The 15,172-nt window shown below is 40.7% G+C and overlaps 1 protein-coding gene across 1 annotated transcript in view; it reads right to left on the bottom strand.

Annotated features, from left to right (window-relative positions):
• Positions 1-15,172, bottom strand: part of LOC102302711 (A disintegrin and metalloproteinase with thrombospondin motifs 2) — a 140,371-nt gene that overhangs the window by 77,585 nt on the left and 47,614 nt on the right. Inside the window, exon 3 of the mRNA XM_014333279.2 lies at positions 4,686-4,860. Coding sequence (XP_014188765.1) covers positions 4,686-4,860 — 175 coding nt within the window. The remainder of the gene's footprint in view (positions 1-4,685; positions 4,861-15,172) is intronic.

Below are 15,172 nucleotides of genomic sequence, written 5' to 3' on the forward strand. Positions count from 1 at the left end.
TTTTTTTTTTCTCTTCATGCATTTAAAGCTTGTGGTCTGAAACAAAGGGGTTAAAAATGACTCAAGCAAGAGAGAATGTGACCTTCCCAGCATTTCACGTAGCTATTTGGGATTTCCATCAAGAGGCACGCCATAATGCAAAGTGTCTGCTGGGGCCCCGGTTACACGCTGAAGATGAGTTCAGGCCATTTATGAGTTGCGTGTGCTCACATCTCTAAGTGCTTAGTCATGAGTCGCCTCTTAAAACCCTTGCACCATATGACTATCCATGTGTCACACCGGCAGACGGAGAGGTGGGGGCAACAGTGGTGGAGGGGATGCAGTTTAAGGAAATAAAAAAGGAGTAAAGTGAGAGAGTTAGGCAAAGAAAGATATACAGAGAGAGAGCGGGACCCGAGGGAGCCTCCTTCATTTTCTGGATGTGGGAGGCAGACATTAAGCTACAGTGACTAGCACTACTGGCCTCTGTCTGACCCTCTCCAACTTCCTCTTAGCTCAGGGCAAGACTGACACGTCATCGTATCGGCGCTGTGCAACGTGGCGCACACGAACAACACAACAGCACCAATCTAACAACAGCTCACATCAGCCCTGAACGCTAAAGCGGATTAGGGTACAGCACAAAACATGCGAGAACACAGAGAATATCACCGCCTGCAGGGTAAAACAAATGTAGGCTTTGTATGCATGTATAAAGCCCCGTGTAGCTGCCACAGCCCTTCGCCCAGTGTCAGCCCACCAGCTAATTGCAGGCATTTCCCCCCAAGGTTGCAGGGAGCCTTTCTGCCTTGAGAACAAAATATCAACCTTGGGAACGAAATGTCAGGGAAAACACAAGAGCTGCAATGAATTACATTTATATTATGTATATAAGTACAAAATAAAACCAAATGATACCACGCAAACAGAATGTTAGAGCAATGCATCATCTAAAGCAATAGATCCGATGTAATTAAGTAATAATGCAGGATACAGTAGCATTAATAAAGAATATTTATGTGAGATTCAGGCACACGTAAAAGAGTTTGTGAAGAGCGTTATGGGGAAAAAGCCCTCCAGTAGTCCATCTGTTTGGGCATGTCTCAGCGCCCTGGACAAACACTGCAGTAGCACTAAAACACATGCTTGCATGCATGCAGCTGGAGGAACACATGCACAGACAGTCCTGCCTCCAAAGACTAAACATTCAACTACAGCCTTATAGGCTGGCCTCTGGAATTTGTCTGGGGCATAAAGTAAGCAAAGCAAAGTCAAACTCTGTATAAGAGAGCAGACGATTAAGGAAAATTAGCTGAACAGAAGGGCACTGACCAAAAACCAGATAAAATGAGATAAAATGAAATTACTGGGGAGGAAGAAATGCCTTATTAAAAGATGGGGCTCTGCCCGCCCAGCAGTAAAAAAAAAAAGAAGAAGACAAATACGGCAATCCTTTGCTTTTTTATTGCCCCAGCAATTAATTGACAAATGTGTCACATTAATAATAAAGCTCGCTCTCTCCACTTTGGACATTGATTTACACCTTCCTCAGCTTATGGTGTAAGAAAGTGATCAATCTCACTCCTTCTTCATCTCCCTCTCTCTTTCTTGAGCTCCACTATTACCTTGCTAAATATAACTTCCTTCCCTCTGTCTTTAGCCAGGAAATGAGTCCAGCATTCAATATCTGGCTGTGAATTACACAAGCCTGGCATAGGAGATCTTCAGAAATGATTGATCTATTATTAATTAATTTGCTAATGTCCCCAATTGATCTACAGGTTGGGAGTGATTGTCTGGGAAAGAGAATATGAGGGGGATACAAGAGGAAAGTAAAAAGAAGAAGAAGAAGAAAGAATTGATTTCTTTTTAACCTGAGGAAGGTGGAGAGAAGAAGAATCTGTGTGTAAGATCTACACTGCATTTCTTGTATAGCGCTGAGCGATATGATGCAACAACTGGAAGGTAAACCTTGTGTTTACATAATGTTGTGGTCTAGAATAGCTAGGACAAAAATGATAAAAAGGAAAAAAGAGAGAGAAACAAAGAGAGCGATCCACATCAAATGCTACTGGGAGCAGCACATGCCTGCTCGTCTGTCTGTCTGTCTGTCAGTCTGTCTGTCCGCTTAGCCTTGAAAATCCCAGCACTCAAAGCCAGACGACCACAGAACTCATGCCCACGCCACACACGCACACAGACACAAACGCGCACACACACACAAACGGGCTCGCACAGTAGCCTGTTCTATCCTACGCTATTGATCTGCACCCCACTCTTCATTAGAAAGAAAGATTCAAAAGCAAGAAGGAGCAGTGAGACATGTTGTGCGTGCCTATGTGTAAGGCTAAGTGTAAACGTATGATCAAGGGAGTTGTGTAAGCTGTGTGTGGTTGTATATGTGTGTGATTCCATAAAGTTTTTCTTTCTTTCTTTCGTTTTTGTAAACCCATATGCATGTATGTATGTGGATGTACTGCCAGGTATCAGTAACAGTGGGAGCAGATCTGTGTTACTCTAATGCAGTCTGTCCTCACTGGGTGTTCCTATGGAAACTCTCTCTCTCTCTCTCTCTGTATATTATTAGACATTCTTGAGTCAACTGCTCAGAATAGGAAGACACAGATCTCATCTATTGCAATGCACTCAGTATAAAGTCCTTCAGCTCACACCTGAACTGCGCGGCAGCTTAATTTCCTTGAAATTATTTTCACTTTTGCGATCGTGGGAGATACTGACTCTTGAACTGGTCAGTTTATTAACTTGTAGACATCAGATCAATGAGAGCAACTGGAGGGTCCCGTCTACTGACGCGGGCCTGAGGCGTGCAGAGCAATAGCGGCGCTCTATTTTCTGGTAATTTTTCGATTTTTGTTTGATTAATTCTTTTAGTAATAGCACAAAACAAGAAGGCCTTGTGAAAAAAATACTCACATACCTCCAAACAAAACAAAAACAAACAAATTTAATACTAGTAGGTTTTTGTAACATGTAACAGACTAATTAGTCCAGTTCTTTTTTGCAGACTTTTTGCAGTTTCTTTGATTTAGATCTGCTAAATAACAAACAGTATTTCTCACACGACGTTAAAGAAAGAAGCTTTCCCAGCAGATTCTGACAATAATGCGTGCTTTACATTTGCTTTAGTCAGTATATGAATGACTAACTAGAAACAGGCGTGTTTATTGAACCTTTTTACAATTAAAATAAAGAAATAAATAATCTGAATCAATTTCTATATTTGTTTCTATTTGTTTAGTTTATGTTAGCATATAAGGAGGTTAGGATTATGGCTTGATGATGTAGACCTTTCAAAAACTCATGTATCTAAAACCTTCAGCTCTTTTGAATAGTATTGTATCTGTGGTTGAGAGCAAACTCAGTGAGATTGGAAAAATGTCAAGCTAGATTCAAGGTCAACAACAACAGAGCACGACACGGCAGTGGAAAGAGTGAAGTTTCCACAACGATCTATGTAAATATGAGTTAACACAAGCTAGTTTACCAAGCTGGGATCAGTGGGAAGGTTGCATCAGTAAAGGTTTTTTAAACCCAACCCCCACATGAACCATCATCTTTTTTGCATTATTCTATTGCTAAATAAGGTTGACCACTCATCAACCTTTAAAAAGAAACCTTTTTGCATCTAAATGTGTTTGAAAATTTAATATGGTTGAAGGTCACTGTCAAACAACATATTAATAGCATTCTTCTGAGTGGTCAAATGACCATGATCAAAGAGCAACACACTGCCAAGGTACACAGACTAGTATTACCAGAATAAACATGTTTATAGCATTTATGTACAGCTATGCGTAAATTATGTTTCTCATGTAATCACAGGGTTATTGTGTTGCACATTGAGCCTCCGGACAGCCAAAGCACCGCAGCTGTGCAGTGTTCAACTCCACCGATTGATGGAGTTCAAACAATTTCAGACTAACTTCTTCTTTTAGTTGCTGCATTGTCTGGCAATAAATTTACATTTATATCATAATATTCAGAATATTGAGTATTTGACTATATACTCATCTTCCCTTCCTCTAATTCGTGAGCTGACACAACATGGGAAACTTTTATATTTTGCTCGCCAAAATGACATCCATACCTGTTGTTTCAGTTTATTGATTTCATCTGTAGAGTGGAAAATGGAGGCAATCGCGATGAGAAACAAAAGACTTAAGACGCAGCTGTCAATTATTAAGGGAGCCAAGGCAGTGCATAATTCTGTACAGGAACACAGAGGGTGGTACCTCACCAGTCACACATGTGTGTCTCCATATGTTACTCCTTCCTCACTGGAAAATTAGTGCAGTGACAAGATGTGTTTGAGGGTGTGTAGGTGTAATCTTTTTGACAGTGAGGCACGCTCGCACTGTGACTCACTGTCTTTGTACACAATAGGTTGATATGATTATATAACAAGGTGAGCGTTAGGGAAGAGTTTATTTAATGGGAGAACAGCTTGGGTTGTGCTTCAGCATGTATTGTTGAGAACATAACCATGGCACAACTAACACTTGCACGACTTATCCAGGTTTAAAATTTAGTGTGAATGACCTGCACTTAAGTTGGAAGTCAGTGTTACTGAATAACTTCCACGTGTGGCTAGCTCCGATATAAAAAGAGAGGAGAGTGTGTAGAGCTGAATCGTGCCTAAAGAGCTTCAAAAGTAGAGGACAGTGCGATGAGAACTAGAGACTAACCTCTGGAGTGGTAGTCGTTCGCTGCGCTGCTGATGGGCACTTTCTTAACGGCTGAAGAGCGATAGACGATGTGTGTCCTTCCTCCTCCCCCCTCCTCCTCCTCTTCTATCACTCCATCGCCCCTCTCGACTGGCTCGATAAAAAACTCCTCTCTCTCTGTCTTGATCATACCGGCCTGAAAAAGAAACATGACTCATTATATCATAGTAATACTTATCAGTCGCTAACATGACACCCAGCTTCTCCTCATCCAATATGTGCCTCCATCCCTCACCTCCCTGATAATTTAAAGAAAGAATCGAAGGAGAAGAGAAGGGGAGAGCGGTGATCCCTCCTGGGGCCCCCGCAGATGTCCAGAGTGACACCTGGCATCTCAAATGGCCAACACAAGAGCAGGAGATGAGACTGTCCCACTCCCATCCTCCGCTAACAGATCCTGTCAGGTAATTCCCCACGTCCCTTGTGCACACACTCACACAACACACATCAGCCATGCTCACTGGGAATGTGCATGTGAACAGGGGTGAGGAAGAAGAGGTGGCAGCAAGTAAAGAAGAATACTCACAAAACACACACACACACAAAAAGGGGGTTGCGTACACATACATGGGGAAAACAGGCACTGGGAAAATTGCCCGTCACTCTCTGTTATTCCATCTGTCTGTTTAAGACAACTGGTAATTACCAAGGCAACGCACTGCTGTAGAGGAAAGAGAACACACAGAGAGGATTGTGAGGCTTTTGAGAGGAAGAGAGCAAAAGAAAGAGGGTGATAAATGAAGGGAAAACATTGATACGATCAGCATGTGCCTGTCGGCTTTTCTCTCCGCTCTGACAGGAGAAGGAAAATATGACGAACAAGCTGAAGACAGGAAAGTGAGCTGATGATAGAAAAAAAACATGCGTTACAGATGAATGAGGAATAAATAGCTGCGTGTGTACTGTACTGCATAGAGATTAGCTGAAGCAGGTGGAGTCAGAAGCCTTACAATGATACCAACACCTCAAATAAAAACAGGCAGTCTATTAAGCTCTGATAATGTCTGGGGGCGTGGTCAACATGATCTCTTAAAAAGCAGACCTCAAATGCATGTCCCCTGCAACACATTGCCAAATTTAAATGCAAAGTATGCCAACAACTGTTACACAATAAAGGCTTATTGAGAAAAGAAGGCTTTTAATCCAATATAAGGGTTTTTAATATGAACAGTTTATATGAAGTGTATTGTAGCGAGTTCCAAGGTTTTTAGTGAAACTCCTGGACAAGCAGTGTGTTTGTTCCATTGTAAAACTCAAGACTCAAGACACATTACAGTCCAACTGATATAGGATTTGATGATTTTATAATCTGATATATACCTGAGTCCCTAATATGGTAAATATGAAAGGTTACAAAGGTCGATCAAGATGTCATTAGATCGATGGAATGAGTACATGACTTAAATAATTAGGCTGGCTCTTCAATGAATGTGCCGTGCTACCTTTAAAAAATTGTGCTAGTTTGGTTTTAAATCCAATATAAGATACTGGACCTTTAGAGCAGCGGTCCCCAACCCCCGGGCCTTGGACTGGTACCGGTCTGTGAGTCGTTTGGTACCGGGCCGCGAGAGTTGAGGCTCAGGTGTGAAATGTATGGTTTTCAGGGTTTTTATCGGTTTTCAGCGTTATTTTGTTATCGTTTTTATCGTTAACTCGGTTTTCCTGGGTCTTTTCACGTGTGTTATGAATAAATCTTCTTTTTTTCGATACCGGTACTAGTTTTATTTTGTTGTATTTATCCGCGACAAGTTAAAGGCCGGTCCGTGAAAATAATGTCGGGCATAAACCGGTCCGTGGCGCAAAAAAGGTTGGGGACCGCTGTTGTAGAGGGACCTTGAGATCCCTCAGTCATAACCTAAAAATTTAAATAAGCTTTGTCTGTTTATTTGCTTGGTGTGTTTATTTATGTATTTGGAGAAATTCAAAGCATTTCTGTTTTTGCTTGAGTTTTTCTAGGACATTAGATCATTTTCTTGTGATTTAGTGGACAAATACACACGAATGATGAATTTAGTTGATGCGATGTACAGTGTGTTTTTTTGCCACTGCGCTGTATGAATACAATTGATTAGACTTCATGCTGTGTGAGAAAAAAGTAAAATAACACATGCACTACATTTGTCATTATTTCTTTTTCATATTCAGTGCAGTCTTTAAAAAATCCATTTATTGGCTACATCTGTATCAGTAATGTCTCTATAGTAGAGTACAGGGAGTCTAAATGCATCAAATCTAAAGAAATATGCTTGGTGGAAACAAGTATGCGTAGTACTTATTGACTTTTCTATCAGAAATGGAGAATATGAATTTGTATGCTCCTAGTATTCCTCAGAGAGGCTGATTTGAAAGGATATTAGCAAAAGTTGCCCCTTAGAAATTAAAAGGTGCTCTTATTCTTGCTCTCTTCGGTTCCTTCCTCTGTCTGCCTCTCTCCTTCACCCTGCCAGTCTGATGCTTTAGTCCCAGAAGGATGTTGACAAGTCACTGACCTGCCTCCCCTTTTCTCTTTTTCTCTTTCTCTTTTCTCGGCTCTCTCTTCCCATCCCTCTATTTTTTCGAGCTATGGTGCAGCATTCTGATTGGATCTGATGGATCTGCGATGGTGCATGCCTTCCCACTCTAGAATACCAAGCAGATGTGAGAGGAGAGCCGTGTCAAAGAAAAAACGATGACATGTAGGACTGGGAGACATGCTTAGATCAACCAGAGCCCGCATAGTGGGGGTGGAGGGTCAGAGAGAGGAAAATGAGTGTGATCATATAAGAACTGGAGAAAAGCTTTGAGAAAGTGATGTAAATAGACACTATAATAGAATGAACAGTGAAAAGCACCGTCTTTATCTCCTCTAAATCATGGACACCCAAGTCCAAGCCAAGGGGATTAAAGGGAGGCTTGTCCAAATGCTTTGTCCGGATGAAGCAAAAGTTCAGATACAGAGTCATCAAAGCAGAGTCATTCAAAGACACAACTGAAAACCATGTTTGCATGTAGGCAACCTGGACTCTGCTAGCTTTGCTCCTCAATTAAGTCTCTCTTATTTGAAATTTCCTTTATTGGTCTTCATGAAAAAATGAGGTGTGTTACTGTTTGTCTCCCTGTTGTGAGAAAAGCTTCAACTATAACACTTGCTATTAGAAACGGAAGCAGCGATTTTCATTTACACAGGGATCATTTTGTTTAACTCCCATGAAAGAAAACAGGAAGAGCATCAGCACATAACTCAGTTTTGTCAATTTCCATAAAACTCACAAATGCTCACAAGTGTCATTTTTAAAACTTTGTAGTCGTAACCTCTGAAGTCTAATGACTTCAAACCACGCTGCTTTGGCAGTCGTTGCTTTCACGTAAAATCTTTCCCGCTTGAATCACACCGATACGCTTAATGGTGAAAGCTGCAAAGAAATGTATCCTTGACTGACACTGCACTACTTTGACTAAGGAGAGTGATTTCTGCTAATTCGATGATCCTTGCAGTGAGTGTTGTGCAATCTGATGGCTCTGCATGACGTGTGGCATTTGGCTGATGGGTAACTTCAATAATAGTGCACAAAAATGTTGTCTCCGTTTAAAGAACACTGTTTGCAAATGTCTGTATTCCTCTAAAATTATGTAACATCAGAAACACACATTAAAATGATGTCATCTGGTGATCCGTAAAATCTCAAGCTTCCTGCCAAGTGGATATTCAGCTGCTTTTATGAATTTTTTTCATTTCCTTTGTAATTGCTGTAGCTTAAAAAATCATCGCCCTATAACTAGTTTTGCCTGTTCGGGGACTGCTCTAGGCTCAGCTGCCTTGCTAGCTGCTGTTCTCTTATTACGGTAAATTCATTGTGCTCCTTTGGGTGATGAGCCTCACGTTTTATTAAGTTTGACATGTTAAAATTTAGCTTATTAGCTTCCCTCCCCTCATGAGGCACTTAACTCTAACAGAATCACTCTCTACATTTCATCATCATCTAAAAACCTTTTATAATCTGTATATTAGATCACACACATAAAGCAGCCTTGGGTTTGGGTGAAAAGGTTGGGAATGATCGTGAATTTCACAAGGAGGATTAATATCTTTTTCATCATATGAATGTAAATATATTCAATTCACTTTATGATAGCCGTATGTGATAGGGCTGTGTATAGCTGTAGTCCTGGTAGAGTGCCTGTTGGCTGGGGTTCTCTCAAGTGAACGAGATTAAGACTTCACTTTGGTTCTGATCAACAACCAGTGTAGAGCATTGGGACTTCTTAGGTTTCTTTGGTGGGGTATATATATTTTTTACCTGATATAAAAATGTCAAATTGCAAGAAGCAGCATTTACATCCCCTAGTGAACACAACAATGAGACGAGCCCAGGCATGTCTGAGAGCAAGAGCAGTGTGTCAGCTTTTGATGATGATTTAATACCTATAAAGGGAGTTTACTCCACAAATTGAAGCGCACTACTTCGCAAAATATGTATGAAATTTATTCTGACACAATTTTCACCACTTGAGGCAAAAAGATGCTTTCAAGTAAAAGTAGTCTACAAAGGAGGAGATATTAGCAGCTGGTGACGTGCAACCAAAATGCAAACATATGACTTTAAGTGTTGCTGGAGCACTCGTTAATTACATAGTGAGTGCTTATGCACAGTTGATAGATATAATGCGGTGTCACTAATATTATAGTGAGGGTGTGATGGGAGTGTCTGGCAAAGGCAAACCTTCACCTCCTGCAAAACTTCAGCAACATTCCAAGGGAGTCTGGATGCTTCATATTCCCCAATATAACTCGAAAAACTAGATTATGGACAACACAGGTAAAGTTGGCCACCATCCTTAAGAAGCCTTATCAAAATTGGTCAAACCTGTGGGACTCTTGAGAGAACTTACAAGTACCAATGGGCTAAGCAGAATGTGGTTTTAGTGGCTACCAAGGCAAGAACCAGTGGGATGGGATTTCAGTGTGGTTTGGAACAAGAGAAATTCTGTACAACTGTCAAAAAACTCAGAGGGGTGAAGCAGCTTTTAGGCAAAAATGTGTGTGGTGGGAGTGGAAGGAATATTTTGAGGATCTCCTGAATTCCAATGGCATGCCGTACTTCCATAGAGGAAGCAGAGAACTATCTGAGTTATTCATTAGCTGTTCGGCGGCTGAGGACAGATGAGATCCACCCTGTTTGTCAAAGCTCTCGATTTTACGGCATTGTCTTGATTAGCATGTCTCTGCAATATTGTACTGTCTTATTCTGTCAATGTGTAATAGTTTAGATTGCCACATGTTAATGTGAGTTATCGTTTGCATACAGTGTTGTGAATTTAGTCTGCCATAATGGTTGATAGCTAACTGTCAAAAAAACAGGCAGGCTGCTGCCATTCTGTCCTTGCTGTTGTTTGACCTCTTTGCAAAGGTCATTGTGTGCACTGTAATTTATTTTCGATTTTTGCAAGAATCTGGATCTAGGGTCTGAGATAGATAGTAACTGATCATCCTGGAAAAATGGACCACATTGTCTTTAAAGGTGAGACATCTGAAATAAATTGCTATCATTTTGAAAAAAAAAAATAGAAACAAATAAAAAGTAAAATCCAAAAAAAGGAAAACTGCTTGTTTCTCCAGGTTCACATCTGGTTTAGAGATTAGTTATTACAGAGCCAAGTAAACGCTGTGTTCTGGGAACACAGTATTTTCTCAGGGAGAAAGTAAATTGAGAACAGGGTCCTCCAAAGGTTTCCTGCTGTTGTGACTACTTTTGCCAGGTTTGAGTAAGAGATAATCTGGATTCACGGTGGCAAATGTGTCTATTGTAGAGATTAGCACACCAGACATATAAACCTACGTAGTTCTAAACAACAAGTCCAGTAAAGAAAACCCCAATGAAAAATGGGTGCCATGTCTCCAAATGTGGGGAAGGAAAAACATGGAGACGGGGCTCTGTTATTCATGTTTGGGTAAAACATGAGACAGCTAATGGAGCTGGAAGAAATAAAGATCAAATAAAAGAGGCAAAAGCCAAGAAAAAAATAAAAATGAAACATTTTATTGAAATTGAAAAGTACCTGAAGGCATTAAATGTGTAGAAATCTGACACAGAGTCCAAGGACAGAAGGAAAATTAAGGGAAAGGGCTCAGCAGAACAGTAAAGGGGATACGAATGAAACAGTTAAATCTGACCCTTCCAGCCATTCTCTGACCACAGCCCACCACTGAAGGTTTCACATCAACAAGCCTGAGAAAGCACAACCACCTTCATGTCAGAGGTTTTTCCGATATCCCACCAAACAGTGAGACCCTCCAATTCCAATTCATATGCATCTGTGGACAGCCCCTGCTCGACCTTTGACTCCTAACTAAGGAAAAAAAAATTCTAGTGAATATCCTACATGAGACATCAGCAGACAACATCATGACTCGGATGATGATGACAATAAGGCGTACAGGGAGGCCATTTCAGCGCCGTGTAAGGTCAGACATCATGTCATCTTGACAATCTCCTCAAAAAATGGACAAAGAGCTCTGCATAGCAGCTCTAACCATGTACCAGTCTAGCCAAGCTACAGCCTTTGTGCCAGAAGCCCTGACAGCAACCATGTACAAAGCTCCTGCTTGATGCGTGCTATCTTTAACAATTAAGCGATGGGACGATATGACCCAGACATGTGTTTCAAGTGCTATCAGAAAGGACATTGGGCTACAGACTGCCTTAGCAGGGACAACACTGAGAGACATGCAACTACTCTGACTCAGCTGATGGTTGCAGTAGACCAGGGGTGTCAAACTCAAATACACAGTGGGCCAAAATTCAAAACTGGAACAAAGTCGCGGGCTAACATTAATATTTATTGAAAAAAAAAATCTTCCTCCAGATATAAGAATGAATCTTTTCTTATGGACTCAAACAAGTTTTGCTGAAAAACTGAATATGGAACAAGCAAAGCTTAATACTAAACGATATATATATTAGCTGTATAATACCAGTAGGCCAGCTCTAATAGTAATTTGGTCATGGCTTCGCGGGCCAAATGTAATTAGGCTGCGGGCCAAATTTGGCCCGCGGGCCAGAGTTTGACACCTATGCAGTAGACGGTGCTACACCTACAACACACACAGGTGATAGCATACACACCCTATGCTCACGCTTAGTAACACACGCTATTCCCTACCAAACCAAAAGCTTCAAACTCCTCCACAGGTTAGTGGCACCTGTGTCTCGTCTGTTAGAGGGCGAAGAGAAGTGGTAAGAAAAAAACTTATGTGTAATGATGAATGAAGGAAATTGAAACTTCAAACATTTTTGCTGTCTGCCTGATGCCATGATATAATGTGTTGTTTGGGTATTTGAACCCCTTAAGGCCTCACTGTAATTAAACTTGAAGGGTTTGAGCCTAACCCCCACATTTTCAGGCCTGATCAGCTTTAATCAATAGAAGCTGTCAGGTGGTAACATAAGTGACCTACTTTTGGTAGATGCTGGGAAATGTACACCACACACACCAAGGTACTGTGGCTTTATTTTTAAAGCAAACAAACAAGGCAAAACATAATGAAAAAAATAAAATTAATAATAAATAACATAGTATATTAAAAATGAGTATAAAAAAACCTTGATTTATTTAATCCAACCCCTTTCTCATTATTTAATAATAATGGGTCTTCCTTTTCCCCCCATTAATATAGTTAGCTAAAACAAACTGAAAATGTAAATCTTTCAATTTAGCTAATTAAAAGAAGAAATAAAAGCTAATGTATATATATATGCATATATAAATACGTGTGTGTGTGTGTGTGTGTGTGTGTGTGTGTGTGTGTGTGTGTGTGTTTATAAGCAGCAAAAGCAAAACTGAAAAGAACAACCACTTCTTGAAAGTAATTGAAACTAAACTGAATCGTAAAATCTTGATTCTTTGCACTGAACCTCACGTGTCTCTATAGATATCGATAGTGACTTCAAGAAACAATGCCACAGAGAATTTATGACCACACACTTGTTCATGTCAAAACATAAATGTGCATTTAACAAACACATAGTTTGACATGTTTGATGTATCAAATCTGCTCCTCAAGAGACAGATAGGAAGATTTTGGCCCTCACTCTGTTTTGGTCAAATATAGTGAACTTTCACTTGGCGTGGCAGACATCGCTTTCAAGTGCTGCAGTGTTTTAAATGATGCTGTGTTGCTACCTGTTGCAGGGGAAGGGGAAAACAACTCAACCTGATATGTCAGTGACTTGGATATCTTGTTTGGGAGGCCCCTTAGAGATGGATTGGGTCCCACCAACCGCTGTGAAAGTGGGATATTGCAAATCTTCATCTTCTGTGCTATCCCAAATTTACAGACAGATGAAGGATGGCCTAGCCACCTCAACCTGACAACCAACAAGTGCAGACAGTTTACTCCCACTGGGTTAGGGTTACTGCAATACTACAGAAAGTTTAAAGACAGTGACTCTGAAATAGGCATCTGAGACTGTCGTCCTTGGTTTTACTTTTCAAGAAGAGAGTAGAGTCCACCCATGCTAAACTTTCAGTAAATGACCTAAGGGACAGCCAGTGACACTGAAGAATACAGTTACTTGAGATATGACCTTCTAGGAAATATATTAGAGGGTCACCCAGGCAACTGGAGCTTCAGCGTGTACATGGCTTTAGCCTTTGAGGTTATTTCGTGAGCTTATTCAAAGCTAAAGTCTTTCTTGGTTGGTTTGGGAACACTTTTAAGTCTCCCAGAAGGGCTGGAGGAGGTCCCTATGGAAAAGGAGGTCTAGACTGCTATTGCAGTCTGGAACCTGGATCTCAGTAAGCAGGAGAGAAAGTAGATGAGAAGCCACAACCAAGATTTTTACATCTTCTTAGTATAATGATTGTAGCCTAAAGTATGTAAATATGCCTGTATATACCCAATCTCCTCCTTAACTGGTGGGCGAATCTCAAAGGAACTTTACACAAACATCGTCGTGCATACAGTGATCATGAACATGTATTATAAATCCCAGTTCTACTGATTTTCATATTTATCATCGCCCTGTGAATGCATCCATTTGCATTTGTTTGTCATGTCATGTTCAGTGTATGTCACCCATACGTAACTTCATGGTCACCAAAATTTGTATCCACACTCAAAACGATGCCAAAATTATACTTTTTTTTAAAAGAGTGAAACAAATGCAGCTTAAACTTAGCTTAAACAACCGCCAGTGAATTGCCATTCTAATCAACTATCAAGTATGAAAACATTAGTACATAGAATGCGCCACATATTCACTTCTGGCTCACACTCAAACAATCATTCATGTTCACAACTCAGCAAACTGTGCTGTATATAATGGGTTTTCATTACTCTCACGACAACTGAGACAGTGACACTAACCACAACCCTCCCTCTGAGACCCTGATGTCCATCTGAAGAATCCAAATGCGGATCCTAAACTGAGTCTCACTTTACATCTGGGGGATATTTGAAACCACACTGAGCTCTATTTGAAGATGTGAAGGTAGTAACTTGAGTCCAGGGTAAGTGTCATGAGGAGGACATGAGACAGTAGAGTAGCAGAAAAGCCGTGTTGGAGTGGAGGAGCGGATGTTGTGGTGAGGATCAAAGTCACACCCGGTTGGGACCCTCCAGCTCAGTCCAGTGGCAGTCATTGTGTGTGTATGCGTATGTTTGATCTGGTGTCACTATGTGTGTATGTGTGTGTGTGTTTGATCTGATTCATAACCCTGCTACTGCTGGCTTACTTCACACACAGTTGCACACATGCATCCACAGGCAGGCGGAGCAGGCAGAGTCACACAAACCCAAACACACATCTTCGCACAAATATAGCTTTGATAGTGACTCACTCTCACTGTGTAACCCTCCATTCATTCACCCTTTGAGTCATGAGATAATCAGTGTCATACAATAGCAAAGCTGATTTGGAAAATTAGAGACACTTCAGAGAGACAGATTAAGAGGAGACGTCATCGCAAACATTAATACTGTTTTAATTACTCGCATCAGCAGCAAATTATAGCTTTTGGCTCAGAGAAAACAAGCTCTGAAAAAAATAAAGATTTGTATTGTGGACTATAAATACGGCTCTGGAAATAATGTAAATTTATATAACTCAAACCCAGCCTTGAATGACGCTAAATATAAAAGAAACTGGAAAAATGTACTGCTTGACTCTCACTGGGGAGAGATGGAGAGCAAAAGCAGCAGAAAACTTCAGATTAGGACAGATTCATTAAGTGAATTAAACTGTTTTCTTAATGTTGTCAGGAGTGAGGCATTTTCCCAATTATGTTAATCCGGGATATGGAAGCAGGATGAGGAGAATAAATCTGACACAGCAGAAAAAAACATGAATCTAAACACATTAAACGCATAAAGAGAGTCAGGCCTTGTTGTACTTAAACTTTCTGAAAGCTTTTCTACTTCAGCTCCCACACACTCATAGGATGACCGAGTTTTTGTGTGTGTGTGTGTG

This window comes from Haplochromis burtoni, unplaced genomic scaffold (assembly GCF_018398535.1).
Source record: "Haplochromis burtoni strain Fernald_Lab_line unplaced genomic scaffold, NCSU_Asbu1 Contig_10, whole genome shotgun sequence".
Classification (NCBI taxonomy): domain Eukaryota; kingdom Metazoa; phylum Chordata; class Actinopteri; order Cichliformes; family Cichlidae; genus Haplochromis; species Haplochromis burtoni.